We start from the raw sequence: 14,029 nt of genomic DNA, 5'->3' as shown, positions 1-14,029 counted from the left end.
AAATGGGTGTTAATAGCAGAATAAAGGTCAGTGCTATGTGAAAGCAAACATTGGGCTCCTCAACGCTGCAAAATCCTCAACATGGGGGAGACCAAACACGGACTGGGTAACCATTCTGCAGAATACCTCTGTTCAGCCCAGAAGCATGACCCTGACCTTCTGGTCATTTGCCAATTCAATTCACCATCTTACTCTCATGCTCTCATTTCTGTCCTCGGCCTGCTGCAATATTCCAGTGAAGCCCAATGCAAGCTTGAGGAACAGCATCTCATCTTCCGGTTAGACACTTAACAACCTTCAGGACTCAACATTGAGTTCAACAACTTCAGACCATGAACTCTGTCCTCCATTTTGTATTTTTTCTCCTAGTGCCAGTCTGTATCTTGTTCTCATGAAAACATTAGGAGCAGAGTGGCAATCCAACAGTGACTGCTGCTCCTCAGAAGATTCTGGCCAAAGAAGCCACAAGTTTCCATTTCTTTGTTTTACAATGTTGAAAGTGCCTGCTAAGTCAAATTCTACTCTCAGGTCATTCAAGTGTAACTGAAATATAAATGTTTCAAAATCACCATTTGATGTATGTTATATCATTATAAAAAGAATTAGGGACTATATTGTTATGCGCATGTATACCTAAGTATCCAGGGTGCCACATCACTCACTACTGTGCTACAGCCAGTGTACCCAGCTAACAATGTATTGTTCCACAGCACATGAGTTTTGAGAAATACATTTGATGTCAACATCCTGTATCTGTGTAAAATAATGTTATTGTTTCAAACTTCCAGGAGCTAAGACATAACAATGCACATGAATCAGAGTCAGTGGCACTTATTTTTACATTTGTATCTCTTCTGAGGGGTGGGTGAGAGATGGAGCCCCTGTCATTTGAGAGTAGTAGTTTTTTTCTCTCCTCTTCCAGCCACAGAGACATGTGGTAGAAACGTGTTTTGGATTTGATGAAGAATCAATGGATTCGGAAACATCCTCCTTGGCTTCCTACAGAACAGACAGGACACCAGCAACGCCAGAGGATGATTTGAATGAAGTGAGTAAATGACATAACTCAATAGAAGTTGTTAGTGCCAAAGAGTGAAAGAAATGTTGATTTTAAAGTTTACAGCAATTGTACATATGATGGTAATTGGAGGCTACTGAAATGCAAGAAGAGTGACATTGAGTAGTGCAAACACAAATAAAGCAAACTGAGCTGGTCTGGAATTTCTTTTCTTTTTTGGTAAATCAATAATCTTTCTAAGTGACACATTTAGCTAAATGCAAAATCTGAGGATTGGAGGCAGAATGAATTTTAGTGCAGTGCCCATTCACCTCTAGAACACTGATCAACCTGATGAATTGAAAGTGTCCTTCCTCTGCTGCCTGTGAGCAATCTACATGAGGTGAGTTACATTCAATCCAGTTCCTAGGAAGCACAAGCTAATACTTTCAGAAGAGCTAAAACTGTCAGGGTGGGAAATTGGAGAACCTCACACCAATGCTATAGGGAATGTTCCTTTGGGGAGTTTTGCGTTGCGATTATGTTTTAAGGCTTGTTGCTGTAGAGCAAACTTTACTCTTCATCTGGTGCTTATTGTACATGCTTAGAATCACTTAATAGAAAAGTATAGACTTTTCATCCAACTCATACTATTCCTAAATTGGGAGTGCATAAAGCTGACACATTGACACCTTCTTGTTTCAATGCAAAGAAACATTTATCTAAAAAGAAAAAAACTTGTCACATTTAATTCAGTACTTTTAATAATTAATGCCTACTTGTTACAAATATAAATAGCTGAATGATGTTTATGATTATGTATTCTAGCAGCAAATAAGGAATAAGGCCCATTGAAAATAAGTAAATCATCATTACTTAAATGGCTACATGTCCAATGGCTACACTCAGGTGGAATTCTGTAATTTCTTCCATTTTGTTTCATTTTTTTATGCTAGTTGTATTTACAATAAAGAGCATAAAGGCTAACAGATGGATAAAAACATGCTACATGCCATCAGCTTTGGATCAGACTGCTACAGTAGGGTTCAAGGAGTTTGTGAGGATGTGTAAACTTTGACAATATGTGACCTTTTTGAAAATTCTCCCCTGCTATTTTTAAATTCTCCCTACTATAAACTAATGATATGATTTTCTAGTAGGAAACAGATACATTTCTTTTGATAAATGTGCAGTGCCCGACTGCTTATACATGTTGATTGCACCAAGATCATTAACCTTGTGGTTAATGCATCAGTGTCAGTAGGAGAGTGGCCTGGGTGTGATACTGAAGAGTTTCAAATTGAACAAAAGCCCCTCTCTGCAGACCACAGTATCTACTCTGAAATGAGTTCAAGGCTCTGATCCCCTTTGGAATTCAGGTGATTCTTGCGGTTCACAATCCCATCTGAATCCATGAAAGGAATCTTTGAAGTCTTACATCACATGGGACACTATCAATCTGATCCTCATAACATAGGATTTATTACTTTATCGAGGTGAGTAAATGTTTGATTTATAACAGTGAACTGTGTTCAGAGGGTTACATAGAGCAATCCAAACTCAAGGGTCCAACTGAATGACAAATTATCTTTCTGAACTGTTTGACCAGATACCTGCTTTACAATCCCACTGCTAATCATCTGGTGAATTTCCATGCAATTACTACTAGCTGTTCATTATTCTCCACATGATGTATACCTTGCAAGTGAATTCAGATAAATTCAAACTTCTGATTCAAATTTGAATGCTTTGAAGCGGAACCTGAACTCATAACATTGCTGACCTTTGTAATAGCTCTGAGTGAATGTTAGGCTATAAATTATAGAGCAGCTTTGTTGATGTGGAGGAGAATAGGTAATTATTGCCACCATTTTGAGTTATGTAGAAACACTAATGGATAACTACCACAAACTTGCCAGTTTGCTTTTCACTCCCAAGACCCGCATTAGACACGTACAGATTAAACATATGCACATTCATTGGTATGGCAGTTTAGTAAATTGTGTTACTGAACAAGTAATTGCGAGGCCTGGGGAAATAATCCAGAGATTGAGAGTTTAAATTCTACAGTGGCAGTCTGAGTATTTGAATTCAGTTTTTAAAATTTGAAAATAAAGAGCAGCTATTGGTAAAAGTGACCATGAAACTGATGGATTGCCACTTAAAACTCAGCTGCTCCACTAATGCCCTTTAGGGAAGGAAGGGAAACTCTTCTCCTTACGCCCTCTGACCTATATATGACCGATGTAGTTGATTGCTCTCTGAAATGGCCAAGCAGGTCAACCAGCTGTTAGGAATGATGATAAATGTCAGTCTTGCCAGTGCATAAGGTGTACCTCTCACCATTTTGATTTTGTATAAATACATCCAAGCCATAAGGCCACTTCCCCACCCAATTATGCCAACCAGATCTGTACAAACACATGGACCCCCAGCAGACAGATCAGTTAACTCCTTAGTTACACTGATGTTTTTATATTTTGCTGAATTTTCATCCTGTCAAGGTGGAAGATGTCATTTTTCTGTGGAATGGAATATGGAGACACAACTGATCGAGCACAGGAAATCATGAGAGCAATGGAACAAAAATGGGGAGGAATAAAATAAAAAGTGGACTTCCTTGCATTCTTCTCAGTGACTGGATACCGAGTAACACCTACAAAAACATTGCAAACAGGTCACTTGCTGTCAGCAGGAAAAAAATGTGTTGTTGTTGAAGGGATCCAAGCACAATGATGGAAATAAAGATTTTAAATGGGACAAGTGGTTTAAAAGTAGTTCCTCTGTACTTCAGTGTTGTGGTTGGAATGAACTCTCTGTTTGGCTTCCTCTCACTGCACTTCCTGTGGATAATTTAATTGCCATTTAACTTTGAACAGGTCCCAAAACTTGTAACACTGCAGAAAGTAACAGCCGGTGCCGAATATATTATTAATCCTTTCCAGCAATAGAAAAGAAAACGGGCCAAGTTGTAAAGCGAGCTGTCAAGTCATCATCGTCCATTTTTTGCCTGCAATATACGTTAAAATGATCCCCACTGGCTGTACTTATGATGCTGTTGTTACACAGCCAATCTCAACTGCAACATTGCAAGTGTACTCATCGTGGATAGTTTGCAAATGCAAAGCAGTACAGCAAGGACAGTCCATCAATGAGTGAGGGAGGAGAACTTTGGGGGATGGATGTATCTTGGAGAATAGAACTCTCTATATATGTCCCTATCAAGTGTTCCCAGATCAGATGCAGACTCAAGTTCCCAACAATGGCTTCAGAAACTCACAGGGAAGATCGTGGCGATCGCCTCATTTAGATTACGAGGTTAGGAAGGTTCCCTAGGGCAGAATTTTCTGCCTGTCAGGCGGACGGAGCGGGATCGGGCGCGGGCGGGCGCAGACCTGATTGCCGCCTACGATCGGGTCCGCGCTGCCATTTCATGCGTGCGGGCCAATTAAGGCCCGCCCAGCATGAATTGCAGCTCCCGAGGACAGCGGGAGTGGGCGGGCGGTGGTGGGACTGCAATGACCGCTGGGTCCAGTGGCGACCCAGCGGCCTGTTTTAAAAATCTGCTGCAGCCTTTCAAAGGCTGCGAATCATGGCCAGTGGAAGGGCTTCCCAGAGCACTGCTGGTGAGCAGGCCAGGCAGGAGGGTAGGGCAGGGGGCACTGTGCCCCTTGTTTTTCGGACGATTGCCTTGCTGCCCTCCTCGAGGAGGTGGCAGCACAGTGGGAGGTCCTCGTACCCCAGGACAGGAGGAGGAAGCCCCCCCACATGACCAAACGTGCCTGGGAGTTGGTGGCGGAGATCGTGAACTCCCGCAACGTGGTGCAACGCACCTGGATCCAGTGTCGCAAGCACTTCAACGACCTCTTGCGCTTAGGAAGGGTGAGTACCATGTTGGCCTTGGTCACTTAACCCAGCAGGTAGGCTTTCCCCCCTTGCGGCCCCACACACACTCCCCAAGTCTGAGTGTAGTGACTGCACTGAATCATTGATGGCATGTGTCCTTCGCTGGGTGGGCCAGCAGATATTGCCCATGCCAAGGTCACCCTGAGAGGGTGGTAAAGAGATGTGTTCTGCACCTGCAGCATGTGGTACACTGAGACCCACATCACTGTTTTGGGGGCAACCTGGAGGAACTGCACCTAGGCGCAGTGCTGGAACAATAGGACATGTCAAAGTCAGGATGATGACATGCTGGGAGGGGAGCTTCAAGGTGGCGTTGGCACCAATTGATCTGCTGCCCTCTGTGCTCCATGTGCTTGCGCCTCCTTGCTACGGAAGGTTAGATCGAGTGGTGTCACGTGACGTAGGCAGCAGTTGGCCAAGGGGGAGGCGGGGCAGGGGACAGGCCTGGCATCTTTGTGTGAGTGTTCGGCAGCAGCAGGGTGAGGTGGCACTGGAGCCCTGCAATGTCCCACTCTGGTTGGGGTGGGCCGTCCGCGAAGAGATTCCAGGTACAAGTAGCACTAATCAATGCCCTTCTCTCCTTTTCAGGAGAAGAATGTACATAATGCCGCCGAGTGGGTGAGGACTGGCGGAGGGCCGGCCCAGGTGGCGATGTTTACCCGGTTCGAGCAGGAGTACCTAGATCTGGAGAGGTGCCATGCACCCAGCTCCACCGGTGTCGGTGAGGCTGGGGTGCCACGGGCAGTTATGTTTGCTCAACAATGAGCTCACTATTGTTCTTCCAGCAGCCATGGCAGTGCTGAATGTTCAGTGATTGAAGTTTGCAACATGGCTTGACCATTGCTTATGGAAGGATGAGCGCACAATGATCCGGGGGACAGGGATGCACATTGACATTGTCTCCATGTTAACTGATCCAATGTCCTTTTTCCTTCCTTTCAGCATCACCGGAGCAGGGCTGGGAGGAGGAGCAGCAGGAGCTCCCTCTCACACCTGAGGACGCTGAAGTCTCAGACTCACCAGCGTCACACCACCTCTGCCAGGCAGGCTCCAGCGCAGCTACTAGCACTTCGGTGGGAATTCGATCATCGGCTAGCGTCCCGGGGCACAGCGGTGAGGGCACTTCACAGTCGCTGGAGGAACTGGCGGAGACAGAGAGTGCCCATGGCGCCTGCAGTTGGAGGACTGCTGGGGACCAGGCACATGCTCAGTCAGTGACTGATGATGTGCCTATGGAGTCGCCCGTGATGCAGCAAATGCAGGAGATGCGGCAGGGTGTGCTGGAGCATCTGGTGGAGATACATGAGGCTATGCTTGGCTCGGCGTCTGTGTTGGAGGAGTCCACGTGGACCATCGCCAATACAATGTGCCTCATGGCCGAGCGCCATGCCTCCTCCATGGAGAGAGTGGTGACTCTCGTGGAGAGGCTCCTCCAGGAGACCAATCAGGGCTTCCTGGGGATGCACATGGACCAGCAAGCCCTCACATCGGCATTGACCTCAGCTGGTCAGTGCCAGTGTGGGAGATGGCCTGGGCACCAAGTTTCCCAGCTCGGTGCCCATCCATCTATGGTGAGCAAGGGGGTCTGAAGCAACCTCATGTCGGCGCAGCAACTGCCTGTCGTCTCTGCGGGCTCCTCTCAGGGTGCTCCATATGAGGGTGGCAGCTCCTCTGCCCCTCTGCCAGTGACTGTTGCATCCGATGAGGCTGCGATAACTGGAGAGATGCCAGCTGTGGAACTGGCAGCTCCCTCCCAGGTAGGGCCCTCCCAGGCAGGGCCAGCACAGGCTCCATAGGCCAGAGAACGGCCGCCAAGGTCGAGGCCAACAGGACAGCAGTGTGAGCAGGCTGTCTCAAACGCCAGTCCCAGTGAGGGGGCAGCACCAAGACGTAGCACCCAAAAGCGTAAACATAAGGCACCTTAGGCACACCATGGGTTTATCACTGGTGCTTTTGTGTTGGCCTGCAATGAGGTCTTTATGAGTTGGTGTGATGTTTAACACCTTTGTCGTTTTGTTTTCTTAAGTTCCTTTTGTTATAATATTAAATTCAGACATGTCACCATGGTTGAGGGTGCCTCATTTCTTCTGCAGGTGGATGGTTACCAGTAGTGTTATGAGTGATTTGTGTGACATTCAGCTTTATTGACAAGGCCCTTAGTTAATGTTCCTATCCAGTCAGATTTAGCACTCAGGAATCCAGTATCGAGCCTGCAGTCCAGGCTTGCGCTGGAGGTCCATATGTGGTGTGCTAGCTGAAGGTTCATTGGATTAAAGCCTCCCGGGTGTCCCTGCCTCCCTGGAGTATGCCTGGGTCAGCGTCTACCCCCTCAGCATTTCCCTGTGTGTGCTCATCCTCGGACTCTCCGCTGGACTCATCATGTACAGCCGCATCTACTGCATCTACATCTTCTTCGTCTACAGCATCGCCCCTTTCCAGCGCAAGATTGTGGAGAGCGCAGCATGCAACCACTATCAGCGACAGATGATCTGGGGGGTACTGGAGTGCGCCCCCTGAACAGTCCAGGCATTGGAAGCGCATTTTCAGAAGACTGATGGCTCTCTCCACCACAGCCCTTGTGGAGACGTGGCTCCTATTATACTGCTGCTCAGCTTCTGTTCTGGGATGGCGGAGAGACGTCATGAGCCACCTACTGAGGGGATAGCCCTTGTGGGAGCACTGAAGAGCTCCGGCACATGGGAGTGTCTGAGGATGTAGGCATCGTGGTAGCTGCCTGGGTACCTTGCACAGGCTTGTAAAATCAGCATCCTGTGATCACACACTATCTGCACGTTCATGGAGTGGAAGCCCTTCCTGTTGACAAAGGCACTGGGCTCACCTGCTGGTGCCTTGATGGCCACATGTGTGCAGTCGATGGCACCCTGGATGTGGGGAAAGCCAGCAATGGCCGCGAAGCCTCTGACTCGCTGTGTCTGGCTTGCCTGGTAGTGGATGAAGGTCAATGCCCGCCTGAACAGAGCGTCTGTAACCTGCTTGACACAAGTGTGGACAGCTGATTGGGAGACACAGCAAAGATCACCCACCGAGCCTTGGAAGGAGCCAGAGGCATAGAAGTTGTGGGCAGCTGCGACCTTTGGAGCCACTGGCATGGGCTTTCCACCCACACAGTTTGCGGAAATCTCAGGCCAACATCTGACAGATATAGTTGACTGTATCTCTTGAGAGACAGAGCCACCTTCCGCACTGCACCTCAGACATATTGAGGTAGCTGCTTCGCAGCCTGTATACCCTGGCAGCAGGATAGTGGTGTCTTCTGCGGCCCCTTCTGCCTTGGACTACCTCTTGGCCCTGCACCCCTTGTGCCTCTCCTCCCAAAGGTGGCTCCCCTGGAGGCTGAATATGCACGCCTGGCCTCCTCCCCCTTCTAACCCTCTCTTCCTCTTCAGAGGAGGTGCCTCCAGTTGAGAGTTCAACTCCCATTCCCAGGCTAAGGGAAGGCTTCCTGAAACCTGCAGGCCCCAAAACGATTCTTCACTGCAGAATGCTGACCTGAAGGTTGAGAGTCCAGTCCAAGCAGCTGGTATGCGTTTTGAACTATTTCAGCTCACTTAGGCAAGTATCAGTAACTTTCCAAATTAAATATTTGACAGAGCCCACCAGAGCTCACTTGCGACCCCGCTGAGCCCTCTTATCCTGCTGTCGATGAGGTTTATACAAATGTCTCCTACCTGCCTGCCCGTTATGCCCATGTGACGACCCGAAGATCGCATGGGCCCCGAAAAATTGTCCTCACTTGGTGCCTCAAGGACCTTAAGTGGCCCGTTAATTAATGGTGGACGCGCATCAGAGATCATTGCGCGCTTGCCCGACGTCACCACGCATTATTTTATGCATCGGCTTGCGGGTCCAGCCCCCGCACGCCAACGGGAAAATTCTGTACCAAAGGTGAACACTCCCAGGTTGGGGGTGGGGTGGGGGTGGGAATTGCATCCTGGACAAATGTTAAGCTGACTGGCTGTGCATCTTTGCTCTCTTCTCTCTGAGTTACCAGCTCGTAGGAAGCCCGTCCCTCCACCTTTTTGCACATTCATTGACTCATCAGTAGAGCAGTCAATAAAACTGTCTGCCTCTCCTTTTGCTTCTGCTATTCTCACACCAAATCGGGGCCGAATAGGCTTAGTGGATTTTGGATGAGAATTTGACTCTTTCTGCAGACACCATGTTCCATAATTGTGTAGTCTGGCAACTTGCAAATCAAGATCTGGGGAGCAAAAGGAAACTTGCATATTTCAAACCCAGAACCAGTCAGAATTAGAAGGCAAATGAGGAAAATTTAATAGTCTGATAGCATGTCACATCGTATTATTTTTCTTGTTCTTGAGAAGGCTTTTGTAGTTAGTTGATTAAGGTGAGAAGTGATTGCTCTGTATGTTGGTTTGCTGGCTGTAATAAAGCAAGGTAACAATTCAAGTGTACAATTTTTCAGTCCGCATTTGGAAAGAATAGAGAACTTCACATGTTAAAGACATGATATCTAGTTCCAATCATAAGGCGATACTATTGTCCCACCCCTAGGTTACACTATCATGTCACTAGATGCTGGGCAGTATGGACACACCTCTGAACACATGGTACTAAGAGGAATGTCCAAGACCACTGTACCTAAGTGAATATCTAAGACAGGCCCAAAACTTATAAATCTTCCAGAAATAATAGCATGCCCACCATTGCATGTCTGCATTTACCACAGGCAGCTGCTTATATCTAGGAAACCGTGAAAACCATTTGCTATTTCCATTGAAGTCCATTACAAAGGTACTATTTGTAATGCATTAAGTCACCTCCTATTTCAGGCAGACTTTTTCATGTTGCTTCCCTTTCTTGCCCTGTCAATTTAGCCCTCTCCCATTCATATGGAGAATGAGTCATCTTTGTAAGCTTCCAAGAAGTGAAGTAGCTCCATTTACCTAGAACTTTAATGGCACCCTTGGCCCTCCAGTTGAAGTCGGAAGCAGAGTTGTAGATATGTGTCCCTGTACTCCAAAGAGTAGCCCTGAGCAAGCAATTGGCTGGAACTGTGGCTTTTAGAATCATTGATTTTCATCACAGAAGGTCATTCAGCCCATCATGCCTGTGCCAGCCCTGAAAGAGCTATATGATTATTCTCACTCCCTTACTCTTTTTTTTTCTCATAGCCCGCAAGTTTGTCCTCTTTAAATATATATCCACTTTCCTTTTCAAAATTGTTAATTAATCTGCTTCCACTACCCTTTCAAAAGGTGGATTCCAGATCCTAACAACTTGCTGTATATAAAAAAGTTTCCTCCTCTTTCCACCACCCCCTCATCCCTTCCCCACTCCTGAAGTTTTTGCCAATTATCTTAAACAAGGATGCTCCAGTTACTGACCCTGCTGCTAATGGAAATAGTTTCTCTCTACCTACTCTCCCTGTTCTTCCCTTCTCTAATCAAGAGATAATTAGGCTGTAGAATTGTACCTCTAAATTTGTCCCACTGTTTTGCTGTAGTTAGTTGCACAGTCTCCGTCTGCCTTTCAGCTACTTGTTATGCTGTTCACCGTCTATAGGAGCAGATCGCATAAACAACAATGTATCTGCTATAATTTGTGTGAACCACGGATCTGACCTATTTCCTGTCATTTGTACCATAGCAATAATGGACGGTAGGAACACTAGACAAACAGTTTCAGCTTCCCCAGATAATGCTGGCAATGTTACCGGGGCCTACAGCTAGTGACTTGCCCCAAGGCCACACTGGGATGCTTAATGAAGGAATCCAGGATCCTACCCAATAGATCCAAATTGTCCAATCCCAGGAAATAACCTGAGTCCAGGGGTCAAAGAAAGGTCAGTCAGAATTCCTGCCCCTCCAAAGTTCCGACAGTGTAGTGCTTGGGAAGAAAATCACCCCTGCCTGTCTACATGCCTTCTGAATGAAATATTAATTCAAGTGCTAAGCTTCCTCTGTGTTGAGATTCCCAAGATCCATTTCACATGCAACTTTGCAGACAATAAGGAGAGTTAGACTTTCATCTCATCAAGGTTAACATGAATTAAAACCTGAATTCCAGAGTTAAAAGAACAGTGATTCTAATCCACTTTGTGTCTCTTCATACCTCAAATTAGTTTACCTGGGGCAGAATCTTCAGGTCGGCGTGTGGGGGCGGACCCCCCACGTCAACGTGTAAAATGACGCGCGGTGACGTCGGGCGTGCACCCTGACATCACCGTGTCATTCTGATCTTCCTTTCGGTGGGAGTCGGCTGCATGTCTGCCGAACTGTCAAAGGCCTGTTAGGCCATTAATAACCTAATTAAAGCAATTGGCAGGGCTGCCCGTCCAACCTTAAGGTTGGCGAGCAGGCGGCCCAGGCGGCCTTCGCGTTTCTCACAAAATCTCATCCACGGGCGGGATGAGATTTCATGAAGGGTTTATAACTTAAATAACAGTTTTTATTAAAATTCATAAACATGTCCCAGCTCATGTGACACTGCCACATGTCTGAATAATTTTATTTTTTTTATTTTTAACATATTTTGCACTTAACTTAAGCTCCCTGAGGCACGGAGCTGCCTCAGGGAGATTTTCGTGCCCTTTTGTGCGTGTGCGTGAAAGAGCACAGGCCCTGACTCTCCCTCCTCCCCCTGCCCGTATAGGTAGCGCTCAGCTTCTGGGTGCACTTCACGCTGGGCGGGCCTTAATTGGCCCGCCCCTGTAAAATGGCGACACGCAGCTGATTGCGGGCAGCGATCAGCTCCACGCCCGCCCGCACTCGCTCCCGAATGGCCTGCCCGACGGGGAGAAAATTCTCCCCCTGGAATCATATTAATAGTTCATGAGCTGCTTTTTGCAGCTTGGAAAATAAAAGAGGCTATTTTGCCACCTACTGCTTGTAGTTTAGGCTTAAAAGAGTCTCTGAGGTCGCAAAGATAGGGTCTTGAGCTCAAAGGTTGATCAATCCATCTTTAATGCAAGATGCCATCTTTGTGAATCAGTTTAAGTGCGCTAGTTATGGCCATCCTGAGAATGATTAAGCCTCTGATTACCAATTAAATTGTCTCCTAATGTTCATTAAAGTGGCTGCACACCATTTTGCTGGCTAACTACCGAGCAAAGCTAGTATTCAACCTTGTCCCGTGGCAAAATTGCATCTATGGGGTTCCTACCACGTGGCATGACTGTTGTCCACTTGTGCCCAGTATACTACTGAAGATCCCTGTTGTATCCTAGGTTCTAATTTATGCATGGTGCTAATCTCTGAGCCTATGACAATGGTAAAAATTAATACAGTGCCTTCTTCCCGCTCTCTTCTCCTCTTCCTCTTCCTACTCTGGGACGGGTGAGGTGGCCCTTCCTCCTCTTCTGGTTCCTCTGAGGGGAACCAGATGGATCTTGATCCAGGGAGCCTGCAGTGGTAAAGGCAAGGTTAGTTTGCAGCACATGTGGCTGCTGTAGGAGGATGTGTGTAATGAGACCATATAGAGCTTGTGAGTAAGGGTACGTTTGGAGGAATTATAGATCAGAAATAGTTACGGATATGGAAGGAAGCTGAAATGGCCGCATACCTCAAGTTGAGATGTCTCTTGCTCTGCCTGTGGTCATGGGCCACTCCCTTCTCGATTATTGTCAGCATTGCCTCCTCAACAGGAGTGATCTCATGGTAGGTCCACCTGGTACTTGTGTGCTGTTATGGAAGAGAAAGAATAGTGATTGAGACTGAAGATGCACTCATTCACAATCACTCACCCACTACCTGTCACTGACAGTAAAGGAATGGAGGCATACTTGAGCCAGTGAATACTTAGTGCTTCTGTCCCCACAGGCAGCCATTTTTTGAATGGAGTTATAGAATCATAGGATCTTACAGTGTACAAAGAGGCTATTTGGCCCACTGGAAGCTCTTTGAACAAACTATCCAATTAGCTCCACTCCCCTGCTCTTTTCTCAAAGTCTTTTTCCTTTTGGAGCATATATCCAATTCCTTCTTGAAAGTTTCTAATGAACCTGCTTCCACCGCCCTTGCAGGTAGTGTATTCCAGATTATTATAACACGTTGCTTAAAAAAAGCCTCCTCACCTCCCACTTGGTACCAATTATCTTAAATTAATATCCTTTGGTTATTGACTCACTTGTCAGTGAAAACAGTTTCTCCTCAGGTACTCTAACAAAACTTCCCTAATTGTGAACACGCCTATTAAATCTCCACTTCCTTTGCTCTCAGGAGAACAAAACCAACTTCTCTAATCTCTCCACAGAATTTAAGTGCCTCATCCCTGAGGACAAGTTGAGTGAATTTTGAGAGAAAATATCACCCAAATTGGGCCAAATTTATATGTTCACTAAATTAAATCTAATGAGCACTATGATAAAAACAAAAAGCTAAAAGCTACTGCGGATGCTGTGTGGCTATGGGTACCCGCATGGGCCCCAGCTATGCCTGTCTCTTTATGGGGTATGTGGAACATTCCTTGTTCCAGTCCTACTCCGGCCCCCTCCCACAACTCTTTCTCCGGTACATCGATGATTACTTCGGTGCTGCTTCATGCTCTCGTCGGGACCTGGAAAAATTTATTAATTTTGCTTCCAATCTCCACCCCTCCATCATTTTCACATGGTCCATCTCTGACACTTCTCTTCCCTTCCTTGACCTCTCTGTCTCAATTTCTGATGATAGACTGTCCACCAATATCCATTACAAGCCTACCGACTCCCACAGCTACCTCGACTACAGCTCCTCACACCCCGCTTCCTGTAAGGACTCCATCCCATTCTCTCAGTTCCTTCGCCTCCGTCGCATCTGTTCTGATGACGCTACCTTCAAAAACAGCTCCTCTGACATGTCCTCCTTCTTCCTTAACTGAGGTTTTCCACCCACGGTCGTTGACAGGGCCCTCAACCGTGCCCGGCCCATATCCCACGCATCCTCCCTCACACCTTCTCCTCCTTCCCAGAAACATGATAGGGTCCCCCTTATCCTCACTTATCACCCCACCAGCCTCCGCATTCAAAGGATCATCCTCCGCCATTTCCGCCAACTCCAGCATGATGCCACCACCAAACACATCTTCCCTTCACCCCCCCTGATGGCATTCTGTAGGGATCGTTCCCTCCGGGACACCCTGGTCCACTCCTCCATCACCCCCTAC

At 46.9% G+C, this 14,029-nt stretch overlaps 1 protein-coding gene and 1 long non-coding RNA gene across 4 annotated transcripts in view; one reads left to right on the top strand and one right to left on the bottom strand.

Moving 5' to 3' along the window:
• Positions 1 to 14,029, top strand: part of LOC144685729 (janus kinase and microtubule-interacting protein 2-like) — a 286,964-nt gene that overhangs the window by 180,533 nt on the left and 92,402 nt on the right. Inside the window, exon 11 of the mRNA XM_078550555.1 lies at positions 923 to 1,048. Within this exon, the coding sequence (XP_078406681.1) occupies positions 923 to 1,048 (126 nt within the window). The remainder of the gene's footprint in view (positions 1 to 922; positions 1,049 to 14,029) is intronic.
• The window catches only part of LOC144685730 (uncharacterized), a 66,215-nt gene that overhangs the window by 32,059 nt on the left and 20,127 nt on the right, over positions 1 to 14,029 (bottom strand). The window contains exons 4-5 of one of the 3 annotated variants that reach the window (XR_013577769.1): positions 12,449 to 12,567; positions 816 to 999 (exon numbers count right to left, since the gene is read on the bottom strand). This is a non-coding gene — a long non-coding RNA (uncharacterized LOC144685730). Of the gene's footprint in view, positions 1 to 815; positions 1,000 to 8,987; positions 9,126 to 12,448; positions 12,568 to 14,029 lie in introns of those variants that run through there. The other 2 variants (XR_013577771.1, XR_013577770.1) reach the window with 2 other exon arrangements.

The sequence above is a fragment of the Cetorhinus maximus genome, chromosome 10, assembly GCF_964194155.1.
Source record: "Cetorhinus maximus chromosome 10, sCetMax3.hap1.1, whole genome shotgun sequence".
Classification (NCBI taxonomy): Eukaryota; Metazoa; Chordata; class Chondrichthyes; order Lamniformes; family Cetorhinidae; genus Cetorhinus; species Cetorhinus maximus.
The sequence above is the reverse complement of the archived record's forward strand: the minus strand, read 5'-3'. Positions and strand labels throughout refer to the sequence as shown.